Consider the following 13,566-nt stretch of genomic DNA (forward strand, 5'->3'; position numbering starts at 1 on the left):
ACGCCTGAGTTTACCTATACATACGTCTACTGAAGATTCTTGACAGACATCCTAACCAAACACTTGGATTATCTCTGGGCTTATTTCGAATTTAAAATTAATTCAAAGTAAGCTAGAGCTATCACATGCAAAGTTTTGCAAAAAAATAAACGCTACTCCTGAGTTGGGCGAGGTCCGAAATATATATTGGGCGCAGACGAGTGTATTATAGCCTTTGGGAGAGCCCCACGATCTTTGCAAATGATGTATTGAAATCAAATATTGAGAAGTGACTGTTACTTCATTTCCCACAGAATGGTACTAGCTGTCAGTCAGAAAGGCTCGTACGAGAAAAATGCCACCATACGTAGCATACTTTACAAGCTTGGTCCTGCACCCAAAATACTAATTCTTGTTCGACAAGGTAACTGAAAACCGTAGATCCCTCGAAGATCTGCTTGTCATTGGACAGGCTTCCGCAATATGCAGGACGGTTCATGGACATGATGGCGGGGTAGTGCCCGGGCTGCATTCTCAATCCATGACTCTAGCAGACAATTTCCGACGGGTCTAGATGATTCGGGCCTATTTGGATAGAAGAATTCTGGTGTTCCCAAGTGAGCCTGAGTGACAGGGAAAATTGCTGGATTGCTGAATGCTATGATATCACTGATTACTGAAAGAGCAAATGATGAACGCCTCTGATACTCATATATTTAGTCGTTTGCGAGGCAAATAGATACGAGACAAAGAAATTGAACTTCTCTTTGAAGCCTATTGACATGTCATGTTCATCACCCTTTCGCTGTCTCCATTATTGAAAGCTTTAGTCCAATTTTGGTGCTCATTTACCTAGCAAGGATAGAAATGATTATCTGCAGAACCCAGTAGTCGATAGCAAACAACTACTAGAGCTCATCGCGGAGCAAACAATCCGAGAGAGTTGTTTATACCTTGTAGCTAGGGACGACTGCGCCTATGCTGAAGTCTACGCAGATTCCTACTTCTAAACGTCGTAAAGCGGCAACGGCGCACATAAGAAGACCTCCGAAACGGGTATAGCCAAAACACAGATGTATCGTCTCGAAAGCAGTACATTTGCACATCTACATTCGGCTGTATACCTTTACTTGTTTTGCCCCCTGGCGGTAAAATCTATACCCTGTCCCAATAGTTTTGCTGATTGCCTGCCTCATTATATTTCGAAGATCTCCTGTAGCCCACCCTGTTCGGCACGTCAATCGCTGCAGAGCACCATTTGACAGCTGTAAGGTACTTTTGATGTCATAATATCGGTGCAATATATTTATTTCATCACACATGCTATATAGAACCGTTGAGGTATAGCATATCTGACCTATCGCCGCGATGTGATGCCACAACAGAAGATCCCAGGGGAACTAGTCAAAAGCCACAGTATAAAATGTCTACACAAACAAAGAAACATGATTCAGATGACACATCTCATTTGACAGCCCAAACACGACAGATCCAGGTATATCTGCACTGCGGCTTGTGGCGAAGTCTATGAGTAAGATGAAGATAGTACTTTTGCAATACAGGCCCCAGGATCTACAGTCATTGTCTGCTCCTCGACACTCAAGAAGATGCCTCCAAAATAGGAGCCCTACTGTGTCAAATGCCATCCATTACCCTAAATTGGCAAGACAATAAACAAAGTTGTATCATCAAAATTAGACGTGTACTAGTTCCCTCGACGGGCCGTTGAGTCGTCCAGTCGCAAAGCGCGTAATTCCTGATTATTTCCTTCCTAAAGGAGAGTTGCGGTGGGGTGACTCGGACCATCATTTTCCTTGGTCTGTTGCTATTCGAGATCCCGATGTCTACCGATTTCTGCGATAATACCCCGGTGCATATTCGAGATTTCGCTCTTTTTACGAATTCCATGCGGAACCCATTTCTCGACTTTGACGTCCGGTGAAAAAAACTCGTTATCTAAGTGTATGGCATGAGGTCCATCGATCTTATGATCCTCAATAATCTTGATCCCAGATCCGATTCCAGATTTCCGGTTCGTGATTCAGATCCAGGGGAGACGCTTCCCAAAAGATCTTGATTGATCTTTCAATTGCCGCATTGATCATTATTCCTCGTGTCTCGAAGACTTTGCTACCCTCCAACTAACATATTCACACAACCTTCATCCATCTCAAATTCCAAAATCTGGACCTGCCGATACCCTATTCCGAAACATCTAGACCGTTGACGCAGAGTTACTCTGCAGGTTAGCGGTTACCCCTGTGACATGCTTTGCTTCAAGATCCATGACGAAAGTCAGTCCACCCGGCAAGCCCAGATTCAGAGGTGGAGAAATAACGGGCGCTAAACCCGCCAGCTGCAAGAATACACGGATCTTGCCTCGGGTTGACTGCCGGCTTTCTTTCCCCGGATCATGGTTTCCGGCGACGGGACTTCATCGGTAGTTAGAGGTGGCTGTCTGCTACAGCAGCTAGCCCTATACGGTTGTGAAGAGCGGGAGGGGGCATAAAGTATGTTCATCTCTCGACGACTTAGTCTGTCTCACAGAAAGCTCACATTTGCGTGACTGCTGGAATCTCAGTATACTGTGATTAACTTCACATTCCAAAAAATCAAGTGGTATTCACATTCTACGTGCTTTGCAATCTTTTCACTGTTTTTGTTCCATCACACCCAACAATGCTTGTCGAGGACTGATAAATACCGCTATATCTCTCGACCGTTTCCCCCATTTCCTCGAATACAATCTGTGCAAGCTTGGAATTTTGGTGGAGAATCGCCCCATGAGAATTTTTGACTTCCATCATAGCTCCCATGGCACCTTCATATCCAGCGTCAACCACAATCCCCACACCGGATCTCCACGGTGATGATCGAGGGAAAATACTGCCCATACAATAATTCCGTGAAATCTGAACGGTATCGTTGAAACTAAGCAAGTAGGCGCCTGATTATAGTGTGATTGTGTGGTTGGTTTAGTTGAAAGGCAAACTAGAGGTTTTGTCCGCCTGGCGCCTAGTGTTATCAATTCGATGATAGCAGCCGAGGTCCATCTGGAAACTTGGCGTAACATGAAATTTATACCGCATGGCTATTGTTGTTGAGTGGCATGCTGGCTTGTAAGAAATGAACAAGCAGTGGTAGATTAAAGCCCCTATTCATGTCCACACCGCCTCCTGGGGAGCTTCGGGGTTCCACGCATGTTACCTCTTTCTTATGATGATGCCATATGGACCACGGACTACCAACTGAAAGACTTGTGTCGAGAGTAATCCTAGTTATTAATAAGTCTCGATGCATTGCGATGCAAGAGACCTAGCCGAATCATCTTAGCCATCTTGGGCTTAACGAACCGCCTACGGTACCCGCAAAATTGATCATTCAAATTTTCAAACTGTGATTTGCAATCTTAGCAGATTTTCAGGTGCTCATTTTCACCAAATCCGCAGAGCAGCACTATGAGCAACTTGTCGCCGGCAAGAACCTCTCCGGCGACGATGTCCAAGCCGCTCTTGACAACTTCGGCCTATCAAGCCCAAACAATTCTTCGGAACATGGAAAGGTGCCAATGTAAACACCGGCCACCCCACAGAGGACAAGCTCACTGGCATGAACTGGGCTGGCAAGAACTTCGGCTCGACAGAAGATGTTGGTCCCATCGAAATTTACAAAGAGGGCGGCGAATGAGCTTATAAGCGGACTGGGGACATGCCCGGGCAAGTTCAGAATTCGCACTTAAGAATTTTGGCGTCGCATATTTATTACCATCTTTGCCATGATGATGTGAAAATGCTGATGAATTGTCTTCCTGCAGCTCCGCCAAATCGAGTGGAAGGGTAAACTCTCTACTGCGATGGTATATGACGACAAACCTATCATTGAATACTTCCGTTTGGTTAAGGAAGGACATGATTGCTGGTGCTATGGAGGCAAAGACTGCCGCTGGTGGGATCTACTACTTTAATTTGTACAAGTAATCGTGGAATGTACTCGCTATTTCTTAGGATGTCATTGGCATGGCATTCTAAATGTCTCACTGTAATTCGTATAGAAGTAACATTTCGGTCAAAATCCGCAAGTATACATAATAGCTTCCCGATGAAACTAATGATGAAAATTATAAGATTGTTGCCTCTCTATGGTCATAGCCGCAACACTATAAGGGCTGTGTAGTTTTTGTTTCTGGGAGCAACAATTGAAAACAAACCTGGTGCCTGTTCTGTAAGTGGCTATTGATCTTCAAGCACCCGCCCGGTAAAATACTGTTGAGAGTCGGAATTAGGTCTCTCCTCAGTCGGTTCAGTTCACCGCTCTTACTGCACTAGGGCCGTGTTTCGATCGCGAATTCAGACCTAGAGGTCGTTCCGCAAAAGCTTCCAAGTGTGCACTCTGAAGCTAGTTTGCAGCCCAGTAGATGTACTCTGTAGCATGACGTCAGAAGCTTTCAATGAGATGAGGTTCAAAGAGAGTTTGCCCGCGAGATCTGACCCAAGATTACAACTTCCTTGTTGTTCTCAACAAGTTAATTGTTTTATTAATAGTATTATTGACAGAATACCGGGGAATTTCATCGACTAACCTGATTCCTCGGACCGCTAGAACCAGGAAATCAATAGCAGCAGAAGTTTCCCCGACATAACGGCGAACGAATTCTGGGCCAACGCCTGACAGTAAGGCAGGAATGAATCAATAATTATCCGGGTCAACAAATTAATAGTCACAAATACCAAACATTTTTCGGCAAACACGGAAGCTAAGAATAGGATTGAACTTCGAAAGGGAATCCCCCGAACTGATGCCCACTTAACTCTGAGGATCGTCAGTGGCTTACTCCCATAACGGGGGTCGACCCACCCCTGGTTAAACCGCGCCCGAATCCTGCCCCATAAATGCAGGGTATTCAGGGGTTTAAAGTAGCGGTCAGGCGCCTGTAATTAGTTATGTAGCTTCAATCTGGGGGTCGGAACAGACAGGCATCGACGTTGAAATTGTATCTTTCAGCCTGAGGGTTAGACAGAGCCCAGAAGTGCCCCTAATGCGATCTGCCGTGCAAAGTATGTATTCTGCCGCTATGAGGGGTTGCAAGACATGTTTCGGTCTCTTGAATTGAGCGACCAATAAGAGGAGTGAACCGAAGGATTTAAGGTAGCCACTTTATTTTTAAATGGAATAGGCTCCGATGTTGTGACCTCAACGAGGCCAAGCATGTCTTACATGCAGTTGGGACCAAGGTCCCTTTGTCTGGGGTATAAGAATCCCCAAGTTCCTCCAGCATAGCATAGTCTCTCTATTATTCACAATAAAATCAGTCATCTACATTCAAAATGAAGTTCTCCATCGCCGCCATCACCGGCTTCGTCAGCGCTATCAGCGCAGCCACCCTTCCCAATGCCTTCACTCTGGTCGCTGAGGGCGGCAAGACCGTTCTGACTGACGGCCGTATGTTTAATTCACACCCAAAAAATGAAAGCATGAATACTGACAGTGACAAATAGAGAACGCCTTTGTCGGCGCCAACACCACTGATCACGAGATTCTGATCCGTAAGTCCATCAGCCAACCCCACAATAAACAACATACTGACTCACCTCTTCAGTCCGCGGCGGCAGCCCCAACGGTCTGGTCTCCTTCACCTCCAAGAACGGTGTCCCTACCGCTTTCCAGAACCTCTACATCATTGAGGACTCCGTTGCTCCCCTCGGCATGACCATCCCCCACTCCGGTGCCATTCCCGAGGGCGGTAACATGACCGGATTCGGTGTCAATGACAAGGGCTTCTTCACCCACGGTGGCAAGGCCTGGTTCGCCGTTGACGGCTACGGCTCGAACCCCGTTAAGGAGATCTACTGGTACGCTGCTCACAACGCTGACTATCGCAGCGAGCAGCTCTACGTCAAGGAGCTCAAGAACTACTCCGCTTAAATTAGTGCTGCGGAGCGCTAGCTTGAGTTGACGGGTGCTTTGGTGAAAGTTACTCGTTTGTTTTGATGAGGTCTTGAAAAGGAGACTTCTTTCGCTCCTTTGTGTTTATTGCAATTGCACATACATGTATCATATATACCAATTCTAGCGACACCGACCCTGTAGAGTTCTGGAAACGTTTTACATTTCAGTCTAATCTAGTTGCATGATCCTTGCACTCCGTACCTGTATAACCATTTCACAAATTCAGAGCTCATTTCACCATTTCCTTAATGGTAGTTTCGAAACTTTCCGGCTCGCGGCCCAGAATCTCCCCAAGAGTGGGCGTCACGACAGCAGTTTCGCCCTGTCTGATAGCCTCCCAGGCAGTAGCCCACTCCCTCGAAAGATTGACCCCGTGGTAGGTATGGTAATCGGCGTTTTGAGGAAGAGCAGCATATTCATCCACAGATATCTCCCTAATCTTGATAGATTTCCCAATAGCCTGACCTAGTATATCGACAGTCTCAGCGAGAGAGATTTCGCGTGGCCCAGAAAGAAGGACGAGCTGGTTCGTATATTTGAAGTTGACGGGGTCGTTGGCATACGACACAATCAGCTTGGCAGTAGCTTCGCCCGACTCATCACGCTTTGCCCACGCGACACCAGGTCCACCCCCAGAGTGAGGAATTGCGATCTCGTCTGTGGGGTTCCGAAGATCGAACCAGGTTGTGTAAATCGGGAATGATTCAGAATAGATGCCTATACGAACGGATGTGTACGTAAAGTTCCCTGTGTGTGAAGCTAGGTACTTTTCAGTCTCTAGATGTGCGCCCATTACATGGGCAACACTCTTGTCGCTCAGATTGCCGGCGAATGCAAGGGACGAGTAGAAGATATGCTTGACACCACTCTTGGATGCGGCATCAATTGCACGTTGGTGTGACTAGTCTCTCGTTAGTGTCGTGGGCTCCTCTCGTTGAAAAAACGTTCGATTCACCTTCACTCGGTGCTTGATCTCAAAGGATGCATATGATATCAGCATCAAAATATCCACGCCTTCAAATGCTGTCTCAAAGGTAGGTGGCTCGTCATAATCTGCTCGGCGGATGATGGCACCCTCGTTCTTGAAATCATCTAACTTCTCGGGACGCCGAGCGATGAGAATAAGTTGAGATGCTGGGACGAGCTTCGCCAGGTGGTTCAAGATGCTCGTGCCGAGAGCACCAGATGCCGGAAAGATGCCGATCTTGGGACTCATTTTGGGTGGTGGACGAAAGGATATTACTGTAATGTTTGAATGGATTTCTTATTTCAATTGCGGAGGGTCTGCCGGGAATTCTACTCGGGTTATATATGTTACAACGGCAAAGCGGTACCCCCTGATTTGGGTAGGTGGGCCTGGTGTACCCGGCATCTTCATCGACCAGCTTAGAAATAGCAGTCGGTTTGCCGATTTGATCAAGTCCGAACTCCGAGACGAATTGGGATCATTTCAAATCAACAGTGCATTCCAAGGCCAACGTTGAACAAAGAAATGCACTTCGACCTCCTTACTTGGGCCCCATCATAACTACGTCATTCAATTATGTGCCCCACATCTGGTTGAGAGGCCAATCAAAATGTGGAAGTCAGGGAGATTACAAATGAGTACAGCGCAGATTCGCAAATGGTACAGGCTACTTCACAAGACTCAAGGCTACCAATGAGATAAGTATAAGAAGGAGATAGATCTTTCTAAAATCATTGAAAAAAGTGTAGAAGGACCATTCATAGACTAATAGAATTGAAAGCACTTCGAAAAGGTCAGAAGAGAGAAGTCACGCAGGCGAAACATACGTGAACGCTATACTTGCCTTGAGGCTTTCGAATCTGAAAGATTGAGACTTCATCAGTGACACTATACGCACGTAAGAGCTGGCGCACCCACACCGCCTTTTCACATACATGTAAGTTCGAAGCATGAGACCCGGCTTTTACTTTGTATTTTCTTTCAAACCGATTTCTGAGCCTTCATCTTTTGACGCCCATATTTGAGTCCAAGCTGCGTCCACTTTGCTTGCGAAATAGGTCAAAGAGGTCGAATTTGGATTAGCCTTCAGTCATTATCACACCGCTTCCCAGCCTAGATCCTGCTTCCGCAACATTCAAAAGGAGCTCAGTTGCTCAGAAGCGTCAGCAATTTCTGACGTTTGAAGCTAACCACTATGCGCTGAAAGTGGTGTATATGACTCTTCGGAAATTGATTTTTGTAACCGATTTGAAAGCTCCGTGACAATGGAGAAGCGGGCTTCAATATGCGTGGCGGTGATATAAATCGCTTTCGCAACGAAACGATGGCCTACGAGAGCCCACAGGCGGTTGATGTCTGTGACTGCGGCTTGATCCCAGAATACTATGGTTCTATCGGGAGAGTAGACCCATCGTGTCCCCAACCATGGCTCAAAGATTTCATGTATAACAAGCTCCACCCGAACACCATCGTAGTGGAATATCTGGCAGACCTTGAGCGGCTTAACTGCGTCAACTATACCCAAGAGTGATTTTCAAAGGCCATAGAGGCACTAGCTGAAGTACACGATGGCCTTGTTCTTCATAATGATATCTATCCCAGGAATATTCTCATCGTGCCTGGTGATCCAGAAAGAACTGTACTGTTCGATCTTGATGTCGCAATATTTTCCGAGACAAAAGAAGAACGTGAAAATCATCCATCTTACATGAAGAAGCTATCATATTCCACGGACTTGAGTGTTCTTAAGGGATTCGGAAGAGAACTGGTATGTCTTCGGTGTCTCTGAATTACCTTGTCCCAGTCCAACGTTGAGACTAGAAAAAAATATCAAAAAGAGGGGCTTCCGCCAAACATGAAGTTTTGCTGAACGTTTGAACGTCCTCAACTTAAACCAAGGGCAATGAAACCACATGGCAACTTCTATTTTCATAAGTTACCATGTAACGACTGTCCACGGAAAAACGGTGATTGTCTAACGTGTTGTATTCGTCAATCGTAATATAAACTATGAAAGAGGTGAGATATGTACATTCTAACGCCATTCTAAACCAAATTCATGCAATGCTTAATGAGGCACACCACCAGTGCCAAACAACTCCATCTTAATCCGGTCAGTGCTGACGCCCTGGCCCTTGAGATGCGACTCCATATCCGTCATGAACTTCTCAGGTCCACAGATAAAATACTGGGCCTTAGCATCATCAAGGAACAAGTCCTTCTTGTCAATCTTCTGAAGGTTCACCCGACCAGCATGGTGATAATCCACACCCTCCTTGTCCTCCGCGGAGGGATGACTTGTGAAGAAAGTAGCGTTCAAGTTAGGATACTCCTTCATGAGAGAAGCAATGTGCTCACTAAAAGCACGCGCACCTGATTTCCGCGCTCCGTGCACAAAGTGAAGCTTGCGATTTGAGGGGCAATTGGATGTCAAGGTGTTCAAAATCGAAGTCAAGGGAGTAAGACCCACACCAGCGGAGATCAAGACAACCGGATGAGCGGTGTCAGTCTCGGTAGCGGAAAGGAAGAAATCGCCATAGGGGTGCGAAACTTGGAGTGTATCTCCCTTGTTGAGGGTATCGTGCAGAACATTCGAGATATGACCGGGTTGAGTGACCGCAGCAGGATCAGCCGAGTTGACAAAAGTCTCCTTCTTCACACTGATACGGTAGTACTCCGATCGGGGTTTGTCACTGAGAGAGTACTGACGAGCCTGACTGTACTTGAGAGCCGGTACATATGTCTGAACAGAGATATACTGGCCAGGCTGGAAAGCTGGCAAAGGCTTGCCATCGACAGGAGCAAGATAGAAAGAAGTGATCTCGTCGGATTCCTTGACCTTGTCGACGATTTTGAAGTCGCGCCAGTCGGTCCAGCCCTCGCTTTGTTCGTAGAGCTGCTTCTCGCGGCCTATCATGATATCTGCGAGCTGCCAGTAGGCGGCACCCCATGCGTCGTGGATTTCTGGGGTTAAGGCTGCTCCAAGGACCTCGCCCATTGCTTCGAGGAGGTACTTGCCGACGATATTGTAGTCTTCGGGCTTGATGTAGAGTGAGGCATGCTTGTTGCAGATTAGCTCGACTGCGGCGCTGAGAGCGCTCAAATCATCGATATGCGAGGCGTAGGCGTAGAGTGCGCCGGCCAGGGCACGGGGCTGGTGGCCGTTGACTTGGTTGGAGGTGTTGAAGACGGTGTTCAATTCGGGATGGGCTTCGAGCATGTTGCGATAAAAAACAGTTGTGATGGTGTTTCCGTGCTCGACCAGCACGGGTACAGTTGCTTTGATTAGGGCAATCTGGTCCGCTGTCATTGGAGCGATGGAACCCATGGTGGATGAGTACCTTTTCGATGTGTAATCTTTAAAATGGAATGCAAGGAAGGAGAAATCCTTCTTCAATGGTTGATAAGAGTTTGATTAGCAATAAAATCGCGTTGATAGAATTTGCAAATAATAATCAGCTCCTCGTCGTTGGCTGTCAGCTATTTATACTATCCTCCCCACAGGGAGCAGTAATAAAACGTAAGTTTCGGTGATTGAAAAAAAACATCGACCGCAGAAACTCCGAGAATGTGCCTGGCATGATCTCTGGAACGGTGCGATTCGCACCGAAAAGATCAAACATCTCCGCGGAGAAGAGGATATTGCGGATGTTGCGCAAATAAAGGAATGTTTCACTCTGAAGATTTTTCCCGGCGGCCGCCACAGGAAATTTCTCGGATATTTTGGCATAGAAGACCATGTTCTAATTTATACTGTCAAGCTTCAAATTCATAAGCATGTTCACCGATACTTAATCAAAGACAATATGGTGCAAATAAGATGTTGTGGATCTGCTACCAGAGTGCCTATCATACAGATTCCCGCAACAGCATGTAGTTCGTCGCAGATAAGCCTCAGATGCCATCGCGATGTCTAAAGTTATTTAATGTCAATAACCTGCGAGAACAGGCATATAGTACAATTGTCACATCACTAACAGCCCATCACACGCCATCCGTCCGATCCCGGGGTGTCATGCCATAGACGAGAATTAGCCGGCGTCGATCGGCCACCCCGGGTTCCTCCAATAACACCCGCACGATTATTAGGCATCGGTCAACTTGCCGGAGCCGTCTTGGCAGTTCCGAGCATATCGAAATAGTGCAGTACATTATTTATCAAGTGACTAACAGACTCCTTAGAGCCTGGTCGTGCATATGAACACAGAACCATACTGAGTGCGTGGGGATTGAACCGTTCTGCAATCCCTTATCAATGCTCAACAATCATTATCAGTGCTCGAGAGTTGACGGGAACGATATCGAAACTTCGGAATGGAAGTGAAGCGAGTTCTTAGCAGATCCTATTCATCCTTTTGGGCCTCACACGAGTCAGTTAATCATATGTGCAATGAACCCTGGATCAACCTATAATCAATCAGTCTGATAGAACTATATGGACGGTGAACTCCGAGCTGCCAAACCCTAAATGAGCTCTATGAGTCGTTGATTCATTTGCCAAATTTTATACCAAGCGAAGGGTCCACCCAATGACAGCTGTCTGGAGAAGGCGGGGACAATCAATATCGATAATAAGTGGAAGAATCCATTGAATAATCGCGTGGTTCGCCCAAGGTCTAGACAGTCGACGTCACCGTTTTCGGAAGGCCGGGCGGCCCCGTCTCAGAAAGGTAGCTTGTTTACTCCGGACATGCTTGGACTGGCTCCACCGCACATGCTGACCTCACCATTCGACATCTATACGTCCATGGACCACCCAGCGCCACGACCCATTCAGTATGTAGGCCCTGGCCAAGAGGACTAATTGGTATGCAATAAGCGAGCTCAATGGCTGTGTTCCTCAGTTCCATTCCGATCGATGATACATGGACTGGCCTGGCAGGACTCGCGTAGCTTGTAGTGACGTCTGCGACATGCAATACTGGGAGAGTATATAGGTCTCGCGCGGGTAGAGCAGGTGGTTTGAAGACAAAGTTCCCGTTCTGACTGGACTTTCTGCCGAATCTTGTCATCTCAGCCGTTTTCTTTCTTTTGCTTCTCCCTCAATTGCATCTCCTTCGCGATGAGGTTTAAGAAGCGCTCATCCGCCGATGTCTCGACACTTGGGGGGCCGCCGGGTCCCGGCGGACGTGGTCAATTGCCTATGATTCAGTTGCCGGATAAGTTGCGGTACAACTTGCTGTGTGTGATGGGCGAGTTTGTGGGAACGTTCATGTTCCTGTTTTTCTCTTTTGCTGGTACTCAGGTCTCGAATACGCCTATGCCACCACCTGGATCACCGCCTAATACTTCGAACCTGCTGTACTCGGCGCTTTCCTTCGGTTTCTCGTTGACTGTCAATGTCTGGGCATTCTTCCGTGTAACGGGTGGTCTCTTTAATCCAGCGGTATGAAGCAGCATGAAAGGAAGAGTAATATAGAAGTTGCTGACAACAAACAGGTCACTCTCGCTCTTGTTATCACTGGTGGCATGCCGCCTTTGCGAGGGCTACTCGTTTTCCCGGCTCAATTGGTCGCCGGAATTGCGGCGGCAGGTGTGGTCAGCTGTCTATTTCCAGGGCCACTGAACTGTTCAACTCGCCTGGGCGGTGGAGCCTCCATCTCGCAGGGTCTCTTCATTGAGATGTTCCTGACCGCACAGCTGGTAATCGTCATTATCATGCTGGCAGTTGTGAAGCACAAGTCCACCTATTTGGCTCCAGTAGGAATCGGTCTGGCATTCTTCGTGGCGGAAATGATTGGTCAGTACTGTCTCTCCCCTAATCATAGAACGCCCACCTAACATCTATTCCAGGTGATTATTATACCGGAGGATCCTTGAACCCAGCGCGCTCCCTGGGACCAGATGTAATTAACCGCACATTCCCCGGATACCACTGGATCTACTGGGTTGGCCCTCTGCTCGGTTCCCTCCTCGCCTCCGGCTTCTATGGCATCCTCTGCTTCGTGCAGTGGCAGAACATCAACCCTGGTCAGGACTATAACGAGTGGGAGGTCCGGGCAAGAAAGGAGTCCATGGTTCCATCCGAGACTACCATGACCGACCAGGTTCACTCTGATAATGGTCATTCTCAACATCAGCGCGAGGCTAGTCGGGAGGTTCCTCCTGATCAGCAAGTCTAGTGGGGTTGTCAGCCACAGATCGTCATCCTGCCTTGCTGTAGCTTGTCGGCCTGCTGGTGATGTTAATCATTGATCATGAGGGATCAATTGTTGAACGGGCAATTTCACTGCTATGTAAATAGCTGAAAGGGACATTTATGTCTGATATTCATCCAAAATATGGCGAGCAGCGTTCACGTCTGTATTGTTTCTGTGTTCGAAGGTTCTTGAAGGAGGTAATTATCAATTTATGTTAAACATCACACGAAATCGAAATCCGAATTTCATTTTGAAAGAAGAAAAGTCACTTGAGTACAAAGGGGAAGTAAAGGTTTAGCCCTCCAAATTTGGGTCGCCGCATACATCCAGTGGCGCTGATTGGGAAATATTTCCCGCGCAACTGGCGTTACCAGTCAGTGGTCACAGCCTTGTCATTCTAGTCTAATTGAGCGGAGCATACTACGACGCATAAAAGTGTGCCCGAGATCTGACAGCAGGCTCCTGCCAAAATATTCAAAAAGCAATCGCAGAACAGCAGCCACCTGTTCAGTCCTCTTGCATGCCAAAGAATCG

General features: G+C 47.2%; 4 protein-coding genes across 4 annotated transcripts; 2 read left to right on the forward strand and 2 right to left on the reverse strand.

Moving 5' to 3' along the window:
* Positions 1-5,303: 5,303 nt before the first annotated feature.
* Positions 5,304-5,901, forward strand: N7508_006401 (uncharacterized protein; the record flags this gene model as incomplete). The annotated part of the gene is made up of 3 exons (XM_058464467.1): positions 5,304-5,418; positions 5,475-5,522; positions 5,576-5,901. The coding sequence occupies 3 exons, from the start codon at positions 5,304-5,306 to the stop codon at positions 5,899-5,901; spliced, it is 489 nt and encodes a 162-aa protein (XP_058318320.1).
* A 253-nt stretch (positions 5,902-6,154) lies between these two features.
* Positions 6,155-7,141, reverse strand: N7508_006402 (uncharacterized protein; the record flags this gene model as incomplete). Its single annotated transcript, XM_058464468.1, has 2 exons — positions 6,155-6,826; positions 6,881-7,141. The coding sequence occupies 2 exons, from the start codon at positions 7,139-7,141 to the stop codon at positions 6,155-6,157; spliced, it is 933 nt and encodes a 310-aa protein (XP_058318321.1).
* A 1,819-nt stretch (positions 7,142-8,960) lies between these two features.
* Positions 8,961-10,220, reverse strand: fhpA (flavohemoprotein; the record flags this gene model as incomplete). The annotated part of the gene is made up of 1 exon (XM_058464469.1): positions 8,961-10,220. One exon carries the CDS (start codon positions 10,218-10,220, stop codon positions 8,961-8,963), a length of 1,260 nt encoding a protein of 419 aa, XP_058318322.1.
* A 1,734-nt stretch (positions 10,221-11,954) lies between these two features.
* Positions 11,955-13,014, forward strand: N7508_006404 (uncharacterized protein; the record flags this gene model as incomplete). The annotated part of the gene is made up of 3 exons (XM_058464470.1): positions 11,955-12,278; positions 12,332-12,632; positions 12,686-13,014. The coding sequence occupies 3 exons, from the start codon at positions 11,955-11,957 to the stop codon at positions 13,012-13,014; spliced, it is 954 nt and encodes a 317-aa protein (XP_058318323.1).
* Positions 13,015-13,566: the final 552 nt, after the last annotated feature.

Source organism: Penicillium antarcticum, assembly GCF_028974205.1.
Source record: "Penicillium antarcticum strain IBT 31339 chromosome Unknown utg000006l_segment0_segment0, whole genome shotgun sequence".
Taxonomy (NCBI): domain Eukaryota; kingdom Fungi; phylum Ascomycota; class Eurotiomycetes; order Eurotiales; family Aspergillaceae; genus Penicillium; species Penicillium antarcticum.